At 43.3% G+C, this 17,655-nt stretch overlaps 1 protein-coding gene across 1 annotated transcript in view; it reads right to left on the bottom strand.

Moving 5' to 3' along the window:
* Positions 1–264: 264 nt before the first annotated feature.
* LOC143805505 (phosphatidylinositol 3,4,5-trisphosphate 5-phosphatase 2B-like) overlaps positions 265–17,655 on the bottom strand; it is a 100,998-nt gene continuing 83,607 nt past the window's right edge. The window contains exons 19-23 of the mRNA XM_077284952.1: positions 17,011–17,099; positions 16,826–16,913; positions 16,557–16,733; positions 12,574–12,652; positions 265–638 (exon numbers count right to left, since the gene is read on the bottom strand). Coding sequence (XP_077141067.1) covers positions 425–638; positions 12,574–12,652; positions 16,557–16,733; positions 16,826–16,913; positions 17,011–17,099 — 647 coding nt within the window. The 3' untranslated portion in view covers positions 265–424. The remainder of the gene's footprint in view (positions 639–12,573; positions 12,653–16,556; positions 16,734–16,825; positions 16,914–17,010; positions 17,100–17,655) is intronic.

Raw genomic sequence — 17,655 nt, forward strand, 5'->3', positions numbered from 1 at the left:
GGATGTATTTTATTACATTCCAGGCAATAAAAGTGCTTCCTGTCACCATGAAAGCCTTTACACCCATTCCTGTTTGATGCTTGTTGTTCACTCCTTCTTAGTGGATGTTACATGCTACAGGCTGAAAGACATTGCTGGGAAGGCACATTTTTTATTATTATTATTATTATTATTATTATTATTATTATTTATGGCCACCATTTTTCCGATGTGTGTTCAAATGTGTGCTCAAATATGGCATTAGGGATGACAACCACAAAAAGATCAAATGTTGCTTTTATTAATTTATTTTTCTCAAAATATATTTCTCTGAATTCTGTCTTTCTGGACATAATCATAGAAATCGTTGGTCTGTTTTTTATGGTTAAACCATAAAAATAAACATACAAACCTTAGGCATTTCCTTTTATATGAGTGCTATCTTTTACCTAAAGGTGGGTCTCTTAGAATGAGATGACGCAAATGCCCACTCTAAGTCATCCCGAAATAATTTTTGTCCACGTTCTGGTGTTTTTTCTCCACTCACTAATGCAGAACGAGGCCTTGGAGATGTTGGCGAGGAAGAGCCACTAAAGCTCTCGAACATAAAATATTCAGCGTTACTGTAACTTTCACAGCAGACACTTGCAGGACGTTGTCTGTAAAGAAAAAGAAATTTGGCATTAAAATTGCTCATAAGCACTATAAATAGTAAAGGCTGTGGTGGCCAAAAAAGGCACAAATCCTGAGATATTAAAAGGAATCTGTCAGTAGGATCAACCCTCCTAAGCCGTCTATATGGGGAGGTAGGTCATGGGAAGCTGAATACAATGATACCTTGATATCTGCAATTTGATATCTCATACCAGAGAAATCCACATTTATCTTACTATATAAAATGAACTGTTAAGATCTTTTCGCGGGCACAAATCTTCCGAATCCTCCTCAAAAGCTTATTTTAAATGTAAAGGGGTGTTACCAGTAACAATAGAAAAAATCTAAGGGGTAATGTTTCTCCTTATGGAGAGTGACATACCATCTCTGGCTTGTCAAGGTAAGGAGGCTTATTCGCCGTGCAATGCTCCTCTGGGAAATATGATATGCAAATTGCCTCTTCTGAGAAAAAGAGGACTTAAACTCTATAGCGCCACCTGTTGGAAGTAGCGATCCTACACGTCACAATCAACCCTTTAACGAGTTGTGCAATATGACTTAGGATAAAAGCCAAATCAGTATCTCAATTCGCAGACACGGTGTTTCGGGCTGTTGGCCCTCGTCAGTGCGAAGTATAAGCCTCCTTACCTTGACAAGCCAGAGATGGTATGTCACTCTCCATAAGGAGAAACGTTACCCCTTAGACCCCAGTCCAGAGCCTCTCACCTAGCCAAATCAGTTCTCATGCTTCGCACTGACGAGGGCCAACAGCCCGAAACACCGTGTCTGCGAAATGAGATACTGATTTGGCTTTTATCCTAAGTCATATTGCACGACTCATTAAAGGGTTGATTGTGACGTGTAGGATCGCTACTTCCAACAGGTGGCGCTATAGAATTTAAGTCCTCTTTTTTCTCAGAAGAGGCAATTTGCATAGAAAAAATCTAGCAATTCCAAAAGAAAAACAATGTTTAACAATAAAAATGTACATTTAATAAAAAACAATTAAACACATATTAAAAGGGAATTAGAAAAGGGGACATAAAAAATTAAAGAAAGGATGACGCCTTTCAAAAAAACATGGTTCTTACTCATGGATACGAGCAATATATTGATATGAGTAGGAACCATGCTTGTTCAAATTGCTTTATCCTCTCTCTAATTTTTTATGCCTCCTTTTCTATTTACCCTTTAAAATGTTTTTGTTTTTCATTAAATGTGAAGTTTTAATATTCTAGATTTTTTTCTTTTGCAATTGCTGGATTTTTTTCCCATTGCTCCTGTGCCTCACCTATAATCCAGCTTGGATTTTTTCCTTCCATGCATTCCTACTGTGATTTAAATATCCCATGGCTATACTACACTTCAGGAGAGCAGATAACTATTTTTCCTTTTTTCTATTTGGGTTTTAACAGCAGGGCCGGCGTTAGGGGACCCCAGCTAGCGGCACATCACGCAGCCGTTATGGGGCCCCTGTGAGGCAGGGGGGCCCGCCTGCCGCCATTGCTGACTCCCCCGAAACAGCCGCATTGAACTATACCGGCGTCTGCCGATACAGTAAAAAGCAATGATGGAGGAGAGAGCGTCAGCTGACGCTTCCTCTCCCATCATTCCTCGCTCTGCCTCTGACACTGCGGGTGCGCAATGAAGTCATCACGCACTCACTGTGTGTCAGGCAGTGCAGCCGTTGAGACAGGAGCAGGGAGCAGCGCGGGCACAAGGAGAGGTGAAGATTGTGTGGTTTTTTTGTTTTTTTTTACTATAACAGAGAGTACTGTACTGTGGGGCCATTCTGGGGGGGGGGGAGATGTGGGTGAGTTATATACTATGCGGGCTGTGTTATATACTGTACTCAAAAGGGAGAAACATAGGAGTTTATGGTAAAAGAATCTTATAACAATCTTTTTTGAAACAATCCAACATATATCAACAGACAAAAATTAAAAGATGTGATAAAAAAGGACACCAACAAAGGCCGCACTCAGTACCATGTGAAATACCAGTCCAAAGGACTCAGTCAAAAATGTATTTCGGAAACCCCATCAAATTCAATATCTGTCCACATGCTTCTAATTGTTGATGGAGGGAGGACATCGGTCGATGTGACCTAGTGGCTGATGCAAAATTACATTTGAAGATCTATCTCCCATGCTGCCACCTTAATAAATATAATTATAACATCAACCTGTGTTAAATTGAATGAAGGGTAATCTTACCCATACTGAGGCACACCGCTGGACACACTATGCGGGCTGTGTTATATACTATGTGGGCTGTGTTATATACTATGCGGGCTGTGTTATATACTATGCGGGCTGTGCTATATGCTATGCGGGCTGTGCTATATACTATGCGGGCTGTGCTATATACTATGCAGGCTGTGCTATATACTATGCTGGCTGTGTTATATACTATGCGGGCTCTGCTATATACTATTGGGGCTGTGCTATATACTGTGTGGGCTGTGTTATATACTACGAGGGCTGTGTTATATACTACGAGGGCTGTGTTATATACTATGCGGGCTGTGCTATATACTACGTGGGCTGTGCTATATACTATGTGGGCTGTGTTATATACTATGTGGGCTGTGCTATATACTATGCGGGCTGTGTTATATACTATGCGGGCTGTGTTATATACTATGCAAGCTGTGCCATATACTATGCAGGCTGTGCTATATACTATATAAAACAAGAGAAAGGAGTGAACCAGTCCCACAAAGCATAATAAAATAAAATAAAATAATACTTTATTTTTAAAGAAAATCATATCAACAAACACATAAATTCAGTAAACTGCTGTTATAGCAAATACAGAAGGAGATTAAGGAGGAAACATACAGGTAAACTGAGTAGCCTGCAGGGAAACTAATACATCCAAAGGAGATTACATGGGAATAGTAAGTAATTGTTAATACAAATGCCGGCGTATAGGAGTTTGACACTCCATCGGTGCTCCCAATCAAGCAGTCAAACAGTCATTCCCATGATCTTACCCATAATGTAAACGGATGGTTCCCCAAGGCACTCAGCAGCCCCTTGTGCTATATACTATATGGGCTGTGCTATATACTATGCGGCCTGTGCTATATACTATGCGGGCTGTGCTATATACTATTGGAGCTGTGCTATATATTATGTGGGCTGTGTTATATACTATGAGGGCTGTGTTATATACTACATGGGCTGTGCTATATACTACACGGGCTGTGCTATATACTGCGCGGGCTATGTTATATACTATGTGGGCTGTGCTATATACTATGAGAGCTGTGCTATATACTATGCGGGCTGTGTTATATACTATGAGGGCTGTGTTATATACTATGTGGGCTGTGCTATATACTACATGGGCTGTGCTATATACTATGCGGGCTTTGTTATATACTATGTGGGCTGTGCTATATACTATTGGAGCTGTGCTATATACTATGTGGGCTGTGTTATATACTATGAGGGCTGTGTAATATACTATGTGGGCTGTGCTATATACTACACAGGCTGTGCTATATACTACGTCGGCTTTGTTATATACTATGTGGGCTGTGCTATATACTATACGGGCTGTGCTATATACTATGCGTGCTGTGCTATATACTATGCGGGCTGTGCTATATACTATGTGGGCTGTGCTATATACTATGTGGGCTGTGCTATATACTATGTGGGCTGTGTTATATACTATGGGGGTATATTATATTCTATGGGGGAGGCTGTGTTATATACTATGGGGGGTATATTATATTCTATGGGGGAGGCTGTGTTATATACTATGTGGCTGCGTTATATACTATGGGGGTACATTATATTCTATGGGGGAGGCTGTGTTATATACTATGGGGGGCTGCATTATATTCTATGGGGCTACATTATATACTATGGGGAGGTGGGCTGTATTATATTCTATGGGAGGCTACATTATACTCTATGGGGGGCTGGTTTAGATTTTATGATGAAGGATTGCATCATACTCTTTGATGTGGCTACATTATATTCTATGGGGAGGTGGGCTGTATTATATTCTATTTGGGGCTACATTATATTCTATGGGGGGCAGTATTATATTTATATTCTATGAGGGGTGATTGCATCATACTCTATGAGGGGGCTACATCTATATATATAAGAGGCATCGTGATTACTCGCTAATCCTGCCCCCTGCACAGTAGCTCCACCCCATCACATCACCACACATAATCCCGCCCCCCACCCCATTACCACACACACACACAATCCCGCCCCCAGCACATCACCACACACAATCCCGCCCCCACAAATCCCGCCCCACCACATCACCACACATAATCCCGCCCCCCACCACATCACCACACATAATCCCGCCCCCCACCACATCACCACAAATAATCCTGCCACCCCACCACATTACTACACCTAATCCCGCCCCCTCACCACATTACCACAGAATCCTGCCCCCCACCGTGTTACCACACATAATCCCGCCCACACCATGTTACCACACATAATCCCGCCCCACCACATTACCACACATAATCCCACCCCCCACCACATTACCACACATAATCCCGCCCCCCACATTGCCACACATAATCCCGCCCCCCCACCACATTACCACACATAATCCCACCCCCCCCACCACATTACCACACATAATCCCGCCCCCCACCACATTACCACACATAATCCCGCCCCCCACCACATTACCACACATAATCCCGCCCCCTCCACCACATTACCACACATAATCCCGCCCCCCACCACATTACTACACATAATTATGTGTGGTGATGTGTTGGGGGGGCGGGATTATGTGTGGTAATGTGGTGGGGGGCGGGATTATGTGTGGTGATGTGGTGGGGGGGCGGGATTATGTGTGGTGATGTGGTGGGGGGCGGGATTATCTGTAGTAATGTGGTGTGGGGGCGGGATTATGTGTGGTAATGTGGTGGGGGGCGGGATTATGTGTGGTAATGTGCTAGGGGGCGGGACTATGTGTGGTAATGTGGTGGGGGGCGGGATTATGTGTGGTAATGTGGTGGGGGGCGGGATTGTGTGTGGCAATGTGGTGGGGGGTGGGATTATGTGTGGTAATGTGGTGGGGCAAGATTATGTGTGGTAATGTGGTGGGGGCGGGATTATGTGTGGTAAGGTGGTGGGGGGCGGGTTTATGTGTGGTAATGTGGTGGGTGGGCGGGATTAACTATTGTTATTAACTTCATTTTAAGTTAATTTACCACCTGCGTAAGCACCTGAATGTTGTCATTATTAACTTTAGTTTAATCACCAGCAGTGTTAATTAGATAGCAATGAGCATGCCGAGCATTAGCTGGCTGGAAACATCTACACTATGTTCCAAATTATTATGCAAATGACATTTTTCTCGGATTTTCCTAAATGGTGAGTGCAAATGACAGTCAGTCTAATAAAAGTCATCACCCGTTAGATTATACATCGAATTTTATTGAAGAAACCTCCCAATGATAACAGTATAATCTCCAAAATGAATAAAAACTCAAAATGCACTGTTCCAAATTATTAGGCACAGTAGAATTTCTAAACATTTGATATGTTTTAAAGAACTGAAAATGCTCATTTGTGGAATTTGCAGCATTAGGAGGTCACATTCACTGAGCAAAAAAGCTATTTAACTCCAAAACATCCTAACAGGCCAAGTTACATGTTAACATAGGAACCCTTCTTTGATATCACCTTCACAGTTCTTGCATCCATTGAACTTGTGAGTTTATGGAGAGTTTCTGCTTGTATTTCTTTGCATGAAGTCAGAATAGCCTCCCAGAGCTGCTTTTTTGATGTGAACTGCCTCCCACCCTCATAGATCTTTTGTTTGATGATACTCCAAAGGTTCTCTATAGGGTTGAGGTCAGGGGAAGATGGTGGCCACACCATGAGTTTATCTCCTTTTATGCCCATAGCAGCCAAATACTCAGAGGTATTCATTGTCATGCATGAAGATGATTTTGTTCCTGAAGGCACGTTTCTGCTTTTTAGACCATGGAAGAAAGTTGTCAGTCAGAAACTCTATTTACTTTGCTGAGGTCATTTTCACACCTTCAGGAACCTTAAAGGGCCCTACCAGCTGGTTCCCCATGATTCCAGCCCAAAATATGACTCCTCCACCTCCTTGCTGACGTCGCAGCCTTGTTGGGACATGGTGGCCATCCACCAACCATCCACTACTCCATCCATCTGGACCGTCCAGAGTTGCTCGACACTCATCAGTAAACAAGACTGTTTGAAAATTGGTCTTCATGTATGTCTGGGCCCACTGCAACCATTTCTGCTTGTGAACACTGTTTAGGAGTGGCCAAATAGTAGGTTTATGCACCACAGCAAGCCTTTGAAGCATCCTACACCTTGAGGTTCGAGGGACTCCAGACGCACCAGCAGCTTCAAATAACTGTTTGCTGCTTTGTAATGGTATTTTGGCAGCTGCTCTCTTAATCCAATGAATTTGTCTGCCAGAAAACTTCCTCATTATGCCTTTATTTGCATGAACTCTGTCTGTGCTCTGTTTCAGTCACAAATCTCATCAGAGTATGATGATCACTCTTAAGTTTTCGTGAAATATCTAATGTTTTCATACCTTGTCCAAGGCATTGCACTATTTAACGCTTTTCAGCAGCAGAGAGATCCTTTTTATTTCCCATATTGCTTGAAACCTGTGACCTGCATAATAATGTGGAACATCATTTTTGAGTAGTTTTCCTTTAATTAGAATCACCTGGAAAACTAATTATCACGTGTTTAAGATTGATTTCAGTAATTCATTGAGCCCTGAGACACAATACCATCCACGAGTTTATTTGAAAAACAAAACAATTAAATCTTTAAGACACTTAAATCCAATTTGCATAATAATTTGGAACACAGTGTAGTTATACTATATGAGGGGGGATGCATTATATTCTATGGGGGTTACATTATACTCTGTGGGGTGGTTGCATTATACTCTGTGGGCTGCATTATACTGTATTGAGGACTATTGGGAATACATTATACTATATGAAGAACTATGGGGTGCATTATACTATGAGAAGTGAATTGTACTACATGGATGACTATGGCGGTGCATTATAGTATATGGAGCAATATGAGGAGTGCATTCTACTATGTGGAGGACTGAGCAGTGTATTTTAATAAATGGAGGACTATGAGGAGTGTATTATACTATATGGAGGACTATGGGAAGTGTATAATACTATATGGAAGACTGAGGAGTATATTATGCTATATGAAGGACTATGGGGCATATTATGTTATATGGAGGACTATGGGGTGTGTATTTTACATTACGGAGGACTGTGGTACACATTATACTATGTGGAGGACTATGGGGTGTATTATACTAAACAAGCAAAATGCTGCATATTCATCGAGTGATTGGATTGTTTATGCTGGAACAAAAATCATTGTTCTCAGCAGCACATCGCCGGTGTAAACTGTAGATATGCTGCTGATAACATGATACTGTATGGTGATCTATTAGTGATCATTCTGTCCCCATCATTCTTTCTCAGATGGTGGAAAGAGCCCGGGAAACAAGCGTTGAATGATTTCAATATTGTCGATCACACTAATTTAGCGGCCTGAACTCAGCGCATGTAAATACAACTGAAATGCTTCTGTGTGATGTGCTATATGTTAGCATTTGGGGCCCCATATTAAAATTTGCCTAGGGCCCCACTTTGCCTAAAACCATCCCTGATTACCAGTGTGAGACATATAATGTCTTACAGTCTGCGCTCTTGATGTCACTGCAATGCTGTGCCTGATCAGTACTAATACAGTATAGTAAAGCTGAAATGTCTCATTACAAACACATTTGCAGTAGCAGTTGTTGTCTCACAGTGCTGTTAGCTCTGCTGAAGAGCTGTGTCTGTTTTCAACTAACACAGTATAGCAGAGCTGAACATTGTCTCATTACAAACACATTTGCAGTTGTGCTGTCAGCTCTGCTGTACTACTCTTCCCCTCACACAGCTGCAAATGTGTTTGTAATGAAAACTCTCTTTTAACAAGTGGAGTGGCATCCGACAGGTTCTTTAAATCTAAACCACTTGTGACTTTTCCAAATGCAGATGATTGTTTTTCTTTTTGTTGTTAACAATAGCACATGCAGTGTTTAAGTTTTTTTGCATGGAACTTATTATATAGTGTGCTTGGAAAATTCCCTGAGGAAGCAATGAACGTGCAACGCGTGTTGGGGATTTGGGACGACGAACTGCCTGGACTAAAGCAATGGGCCTTTACCTTTTCTAAGCTAAACTTTGCAAAAGGAGTGTTCTTTATTCTACAAATTGGTCTAATATGATTAAATTGCATGTCTTCTCTGCAACTGACGAATAATTGCCATTGCCTAACTGAATGACATACAGGTGCTTCTCACAACATTAGAGTATCATCAAAAAGTTAGCTTATTTCAGTTCTTCAATACAAAAAGTGAAAACTCGTATATTATATAGAGTCATTACAAAAGTCATTATCTCAGTAAATTAGAATACTTTATAACACCAGCTTGAAAAATGAATTTAAAATCCGAAATGTTGGCCTACTGAAATGTATGTTCAGTAAATGCACTCAATACTTCGTCGGGGCTCCATTTGCATCAATTACTGCATCAATGCGGCGTGGCATGGAGGCGATCAGCCTGTGCTACTGCTGAGGTGTTATGGAAGCCCAGGTTGATTTCATAGCAGCCGTCAGCTTGTCTGTGTAACACCCCAGGAAACCGGCTGTTACAGTGGTGTCACTTTCCTTTTGGGGAGGGTGATGGCATGCCTGGAAGCAAGGAAGATCCCTTTAGCAGGTGGTACACATACATGCAACATGTTCTGACTCCAGGCTAGAAGGGGGAGCTCTGAACCCAGTTTCAGGGGAGTTTCCCTAGAGATATATGTATTCTGGCTTGGAGGAAGAGTTAGGCAGTTTTGAGCAGACAGTGAAGTAGAGAGGAGTGAAAGCAAGAGAGCTGGGGCTGTGCAGCCACGTGGCGCTGCAGCTCCAGGACAGAGTGGAGTAGCAGCAGCGTTGCATTGGTAACAAGTGCCAGAGGGGAGAAGCACAGGAGATTTAAGGAGCTGGAAGGGAGCTGAGACTGTGCTCCTTCCAAGCTGAAGCGCAGGAACCGGGCACCGGGAGCCCGAGGCTGTGTGGAACTGCATGTATCTCAGCAGAAGCGGAGGGCAGAAGATTCTAAGTCATCTGTCCGCTCCCACACCCGAAGGTACAGCAGCATACAGAGCCCGGAGTCATGATAGAGACCCTGTAAAAAGGCTTGCGTTGCCTACCATGCGGGTACTGTCTTAGGACAGGAAAAGAGAGAAACTTGTGTGAGGCCTAAGGCAGCAAGGGACTCGCCTCACAGCGCTAGAAGGAACGCTTTCTAACCTCACCTGAGAAAGGGATCCATAATTGCTTCCAGGCCGACCGGACCTCACCAACACCTGTCACCAGTACCATGGACTGTGGCCGTAACCACCAGTAAACAGGTAAAAAGACTGCAACCATGTGTCATTTGATTATTTCTGGCACCATACCATGTTTGCCAAATACACCGGGAGCCCTGGGGACCCAGCTTCACCTGTGGGAAGTTATACAATCCCCACTGCCACAACACCACCCCAGTGGACCCCTTTAACCAGCGTCGGTCACCACATGACCGAATACCACAGGTGGCATCACGAACATTCTTTTTCCTAAAAACCCCTTTGAAGACATTCTCTTTAATTTGGATGCCCAGGGCTACGGACCGGGTACCTGGCACCGTGACCACCACTTTAATGACGACTGGACCGGGTACCGAGTAACCCTTAGGCCCTGGCGGGCGCTCCATTTGCATTGTTGGGTCTGGTGTTTTTCATCTTCTTCTTGACCATACCCCATAGATTTTCTATGGGGTTAAGGTCAGGGGAGTTTGCTGGCTAATCAAGCACAGTGATACTGTTGTTTTTAAACCAGCTATTGGTACTTTTTAGCAGTGTGGACAGGTGCCAAGTCCTGCTGGAGAATTAAATTTCCATCTCCAAAAAGTTTGTCAGCAGAGGGAAGCATGAAGTGCTCTAAAATTTCCTGGTAGACGGCTGCGCTGACTTTGGTCTTGATAAAACACAGTGGACCTACACTAGCAGATGACATGGCTCCCCAAACCATCACTGATTGTGGAAACTTCACATTAGACCTCAAGCAGCTTGGATTTTGTCTGTGCCTCTCCACTCTTCCTCCAGACTATGGGACCTTGATTTCCAAATGAAATGCAAAATTTACTTTCATCTGAAAACAACATCTTGGACCACTGAGCAACAGTCCAGTTCTTTTTATCCTTGGCCCAGGTAAGATGCTTGTGGCATTGTCTATTGGTCTTGAGTGGCTTGACACGAGGAATGCGACACTTGTAGCCCATGTCCTGGATACACCTTTGTGTGGTGGCGCTTGAAGCAATGACTCCAGTAGCAGTCCACTCCTTGTGACTCTCCTCCAAGTTTTTGAATGGCCTTTTCTTAACAATCCTTTCAACGCTGCGGTTATCCCAATTGCTTGTGCACCTTGTTCTACCACACTTTTTCCTTCCACTCAACTTTCCATTAATATGCTTGGATGCAGTACTCTGTGAACAGCCAGCTTCTTTAGCAATGACATTTTGTGGCTTACTCTCCTTGTGGAGTGTGTCAATGATGGCCTTCTGGACATCTGTCAAGTCAGCAGTCTTCCTCATGATTGTGAAGCCTACTGAAACAGACTAAGGGACCTTTTTTTAACGCTTAGGAAGTCTTTGCAGGTGTTTTTTGTTAATTATTCTAACTTACTGAGATAAGCATGTTATTTACATGTACTATTACTATTTATTTATTTACTACAAGGTATTTGCTTATTTTGTTTTTATCTTAGGTTCTGCTTGTTAAATGGCCACAGTGTGAATGCTCCCCTATACATTGCCCTTATACCAACGTCTGGCCTGCCTCCATTTTTTCAAGTTAAAGTAGGAACATGTTCTTAGAGTTTGGAATCCCCACCTTATACTAAATTTTGAGTTCTACTTGTATTAAGCCCGAATGTAAAATTTCCAGTTGTGCCCACAATCATCATGTGCTATGTTCAGAAGTGCCCTCCAATTATGTGGCATTGAATGGACCATCAGAAGTAGGACATGTTAGAAGAAACAGCTCCTACAACGGTCATCAATCAAATGATTAGGAAATATACAGTATTTACAGTATTTATTCACTGGAGGGAAACAATGAAGATTCTAATTGAATAACAGCAAGCAGAGATCTAAAGAATCATGAGCAAATTATACAGTAAATTGTAGACCTTTTAATTAAACAAAATAAAACATTTATTTTTGAAAACTAGATTATTGCTATAAATGGCAGTCAGGTAAACTATTATTTATGTTGAAACCGGGTAAAAAATGTTTGTTTTTTGGAGCAAAATTGTGGTAAGAAACAAAACACAAACAGAAATAAATTTGTTGTCTACTTTTGAATGTCCCCAGTGAGCTGAATAAAATAGTAATTGCATACTTACCACCAGGATCGGTGCTGCTTCGTTTCTCTGAGCAATTTTGTAGTTTTATTTTCGCCATGTGTGCGTTGCAGCCTATCGGCAGCTGTGGCCTGCACAGTTCTATTAGGGCAGACATCTAACGGAACTGTGAAAGCTGCAGCCGATCATCGGCCACTGATAGAGCTCAGTGCCCACATGGCAGAAACAAAGTCAGGAGATGACTGGGATACCCATCACCATCACTGGAGGATTTGCTCCATTCCAGGAAGTAAGTATGTTTTTTATATTATTCAGCACATATCTCCAACAGAGAAAACCCCTACAATGCATCCAGCGCCCATCTCACAAACAAGCATTCATTTTCCTAAAACCACAGTGCAAAAAGGTGCATTCAACAAGGCTTATCACCTAGAATTATACACGTACAGTACAATACCTGGTGAAACGTGTTGATGATCGTGATTTGCCACAGAGAGATTCGGCAGCACTTGCGACCTGGGCAGCATTTCCTCTCACTATGGAGTCACCAAACAATATAAGTGAACAGGAAAATTATGGAAATTTTTTTCTAAAGCTTACTGCAGATTTTTTAACAATATATAGTTTTTTGCGGGAAATAGACATGGCATTGGATTTCATCTCATGCAGAGCATTCTGTCTCTACGGACATAAAGTAACACGTAAGGCTGTCATAGCTGGATGCCCTCTGACCAAAACCCACTTTTACCACATCAATTATTTCAGATATATATATATATATATATATATATATATATATATATATATGCAGCGCCCCAGAGTCCTGGTCGTTGCAGTACTGTTGCTCCGCCGCTAAGGTGGGCTATGGTACGTCTGATGGCACTGAAGGAGTTCATCTGACCAGGTATCACAGACACCAATACACTTCACAGTCTGGCCTCCAGGGGGAGCTAAGGGTTCTATGTATTAGGTCACTCCTCACAATCTGGTAAAACTGGGGGTTAGGCAGGAAGTTAGTTGAGAAAGCTGACTGGGAATCGAACAGGCAACACCCTGTGGCAGGGGGTGTTGCGGGGAGAGACTCAGAGGGGTCCCTGTCAGGGGTGGGATCCTGACAGAGGCCTAGCAACCAGAGAGAACGTTACGGGAACGCGCCTGCACGATATAGCGGCGGTACCCCAAGAAAGGACAAGAAGCGAGGTTTATTGTGCTGAGTGAGAAACGAGATCAACGCAACAAGGAGAATACCAGTAGGAGTCGTGCTGTAAGACGAGGCAACATCCTACTGAGGCGCATAACCGGTGGCCGGAACGCCGAGGAAGTATAGAGCTCCAGGCCAAACTTCAAACCTACGGCAGGACAGTCAGTTATAGGCGGGCTGTCTCACCCAATTGACCTAGGAAGACACAGGGGGGTAACAACAGGAGTGGGGCGACGCTAGAGTCCCGGAAGACCTCCGAGCCTCCCCATCATACGGGTGTGTCCTAACCATAAGATCTGGGGGACGTGGAAGAACATCAGAATCGAGTTGTGAGGGAACACGAGAAACAGACACAACAGTTGTGGGGACTATCCCGGGAGCACAGCAGGGGAGGACCACAACACACAAGCGCTAGAAGGTAGGCACAGATTTCCACCTGCAAAGGGAACTCTGGAGGTGCCATCGGACCAGCCGGACTTGCGCAGCCTGGTTAACCGTATTCCGGACTGAGGACCCTGAAGCCTTCAGTAAAGAGGTAAAGAGACTGCAACTTGGTGTCCTCGTTATTTACTGCGACCGGCACTTCACCACACCATAATGACATCCCATACCACCACCTTCATTGTACGCCCCTCAGCAGGGTCACGGACCGGGCCTAGCCACCGTGACAACCCCAGAGCAGAGACTCAGAGGCCCGGTACCGGGTACCCCTCGGCCCTGCGGCAGTGGGGGCGCTACATATATATATATATGTACAGTATATATTTATATATATATGTGTATGTATATATATATATATATATATTTATTTTTATATATATATATATATATATATATATCTATACATTGGAAGGTCTGCTCACTTAGCTGCTCTTTGAGTTGGACACAGGCACACATGGGGATAAAGTATCTGGGTGGTTTATTGCATCATAAACCAAAAACCCAAAATGGTAACAGAAAAAAACTTAGGAAGCAACACTGTTTGACAATCAATTTCACATGCTGTTGTGCAAATGGAATAGACAACAGATGGAAATTATTGGCAATTATCAAGACACACTCAAAAAAGGAGTGGTTCTGCAGATGGGGACCACAGACCACATCTCAGTACCAATGCTTTCTGGCTGATGTTTTGGTTACTTTTGAATGTTGGTTGTGCTTTTACACTCATGGTAGCATGAGAGGGACTCTACAACCCACACAAGTTGCTCACGTAGTGCAGCTCATCCAGGATGGCACATCAATGCGAGCTGTGGTTAGAAGTTTTGCTCTGTCTGTCAGCGTAGTGTCCAGAGGCTGGAGGCGCTACCAGGAGACAGGCCAGTATACCAGGAGATGTGGAGGGGGCCGTAGGAGGGCAACAAACCAGCAACAGGACCACCTCAGCCTTTGTGCAAAGAGGAACAGGAGGAGCACTGCCAAAGCCCTGCAAAATGGCCTCCAGCAGGCCACAAATGTGCATGTGTCTGTACAAATGGTTAGAGACCGACTCCATGAGGATCGTCCGAGTGCCCGACATCCACAGATGGGGGTTGTGCTCACAGCCCAACACCTTGCAGGATGCTTGGCATTTGCCACAGAACACCAGGATTGGCAAATTCACCACTAGCGCCCTGTGCTCTTCACAGATGAAAACAGGTTCACACTTAGCACATGTGACAGACGTGACAGAGTCTGGAGATGCCGTGGAGAGTGATCTGCTGCCTGCAACATCCTTCAGCATGACCGGTTTGGCAGTGGGTCAGTGGGTCAGTAATGGTGTGGGGTGGCATTTCTTTGGAGGGCCGCACAGCCCTCCATATGCTCGCCACAGGTAGCCTGACTGCCATTAAGTACCGAGATGAGATCCTCAGATCCCTTGTGAGACCATATGCTGGTGCGGATGGCCCTGGGTTCCTCCTAATGCAGGACAATGCCAGACCTCATGTGGCTGGAGTGTGTCAGCAGTTCCTGCAAGATAAAGGCATTGAAGCTATGGACTGGCCCTCCCGTTCCCCAGACATGAACCCGTTTGAACACATCTGGGCCATCGTGTCTCGCACCATCCACCAGCGTCACGTTGCACCACAGACTGTCCAGGAGTTGGCGGATGCTTTAGTCCAGGTCTGAGAGGAGATCCCTCAGGAGACCATCCGCCGCCTCATCAGGACAATGCACAGGCATTGTAGGGAGATCATACAGGCATGTGAAGGCCACACACACTAGTGAGCACCATTTCCTTGTCTTGAGGCATTTCCACTGAAGTTGGATCAGCCTGCAATTTGATTTTCCACTTTGATTTTGAGCATCATTCCAACTCCAGACCTCCATGGGATATTAGTTGTGATTTACATTCATCATTTTTAGGTTTAATTGTTCTCATTTATTCCTCTATGTAATGAATAAAGATTTGCAACTGGAATATTTCATTCAGTGATATCTAGGATGAGGGATTTTAGTGTTCCCTTTATTTTTTGAGCAGTATATATATATATATATATATATATATATATATGTCACCTCCCAGTCTTTTGTTTATACGTTGTGTCTGCTCCTCATTGGATAATCCACTTCAATCACCTGTTCACAGTAGGAGGCCATAGATCAATTGGGGTCAGATGTAGTGTTAAAGTGCTAGCTCTTTTTCATTTCATTTTACGACCCTACCCAAGACATTCCCTATCCAGTCTTGGCTATCTGCAGTACTCCTATTGAGAATCAATGGAGAGGATGTGTGGTTGGTCAACCTCAGCTACATTCAGAGCTACCACTTCAGAGCCCCATTCTTGAGATCACTGGGGCTAACTTGGAAATTGGTTGATATAAAGTTAGTTATTAGTGCGCAGTCAGACAACCATCTAACATGGACGACGATCGTATCGCAGTGCATGGGCTGGCCGTTGACTCTCCTGACCCAAGCGTGACAGTTGCATAGAAATACATGCTGTCATGCTCTGGTCAGGAGAGCTGCAGGCCAGTCCGAGCATTGTTATGCAATCATTGTCTGTGCTAGACGGCCGTCTTAGACTGCGCCCTTAGAGTAAGAATAATTATTTTTGACTTGGCATCCCGTGCACAAATTAAGGAACCTATTGTTACAAACTTGAATTCCACCTTTGGTCAGAGCAGTTGTGGTATGAGGGGTCCTTCCCAATACAACACACATATTTATTCAGACACATTGGGATAAATGTAAAAGATGTATAAAAAGAATTAAAATAGATCAAGTAATGTAAATGACAGGCCAAAAATGTTACAACCTTTCTCACGTTCTCTGTCTGCCATGTTAGGACTTCTCTCGGGATTGACTGCTGGGAAGTGGCTCATTCTCAGCCGGCTCCTCAGGGACCCGGTTTCCTCTCCTCGCTGTGACAGAAATACTTGAATATGATGCTCAGTATTAATGCTTTCTGACTGTAGGGGCACACAACATTCACCTTGAAGACAAATAGTAGAATAGAAAAGATGGAATAAATACGTATAAAACATTCAAGCAGGCATCATGAGCAATACAGCTACTTGCACTTACCATAGGAGTCTCCCCCATCTGTTGGACGAATACTTAAGAGTATATGCCCGGCACAGGTAGATTGGGTGAGATCTTCAACCAAGGTGAGCTAGGAGGATACAATGTACAGATTTTGTAATGCAGAATTGTGTTTTCGCGTTACAGAAAATATTGCATTTGTTGTTCTCAGTCGCTTGGCTTCTCACCTCAGGCAGATCTTGTTCTGACCAACCAAGCTTTAGAAATGCTGCCCCTTCTGAATTGTGAGCACTGTTTACACTACTTTGTGGGGCACCTGGGGAAAAAGACCCTACAGATATAAAGCAGTAATAAAAAATAGGATCCTAAGAATTCATAATGATTCATGAGTGTTAATAAAATTGCTAAATCTTGTGCCTTTTAAAATGTGTCGGATTTTGAGCCCAAATTTGTTTTTTTGATATTTGACCTCAAATTTGTTTTTTTGATATTTGACCTTCGGGTGCCATATACAATCGGCCGAAAGTGAATTTCTACCTTTTATCAGCAAGCCGATTTTAAGTTCAAAACTATGTACTAATAACTTTTTTAATTTGTTATTATTAATGGCTGGAGAGCCACTTCTCTGATACAGAGCGCTGCATACCTTGCTGAGACAGAGACTATCATTAGAGGAGCTTATTGTATATTGTGATGGTGGCAAACTGGCATGTTATCCCACTGTATATAGGGAAAGGTGGGCAGTAACTTTACAGCTGCATTTACATTGATAATCGAGAATGAGCTTTCTTAAAAAAGGTTCATTTCACAATTATCTTGTTGTGTTAACAGTCTGCCGATCACCCGATGATCGAGCAAAATGCTCATTCATA

The sequence above is a fragment of the Ranitomeya variabilis genome, chromosome 2 (assembly GCF_051348905.1).
Source record: "Ranitomeya variabilis isolate aRanVar5 chromosome 2, aRanVar5.hap1, whole genome shotgun sequence".
Classification (NCBI taxonomy): domain Eukaryota; kingdom Metazoa; phylum Chordata; class Amphibia; order Anura; family Dendrobatidae; genus Ranitomeya; species Ranitomeya variabilis.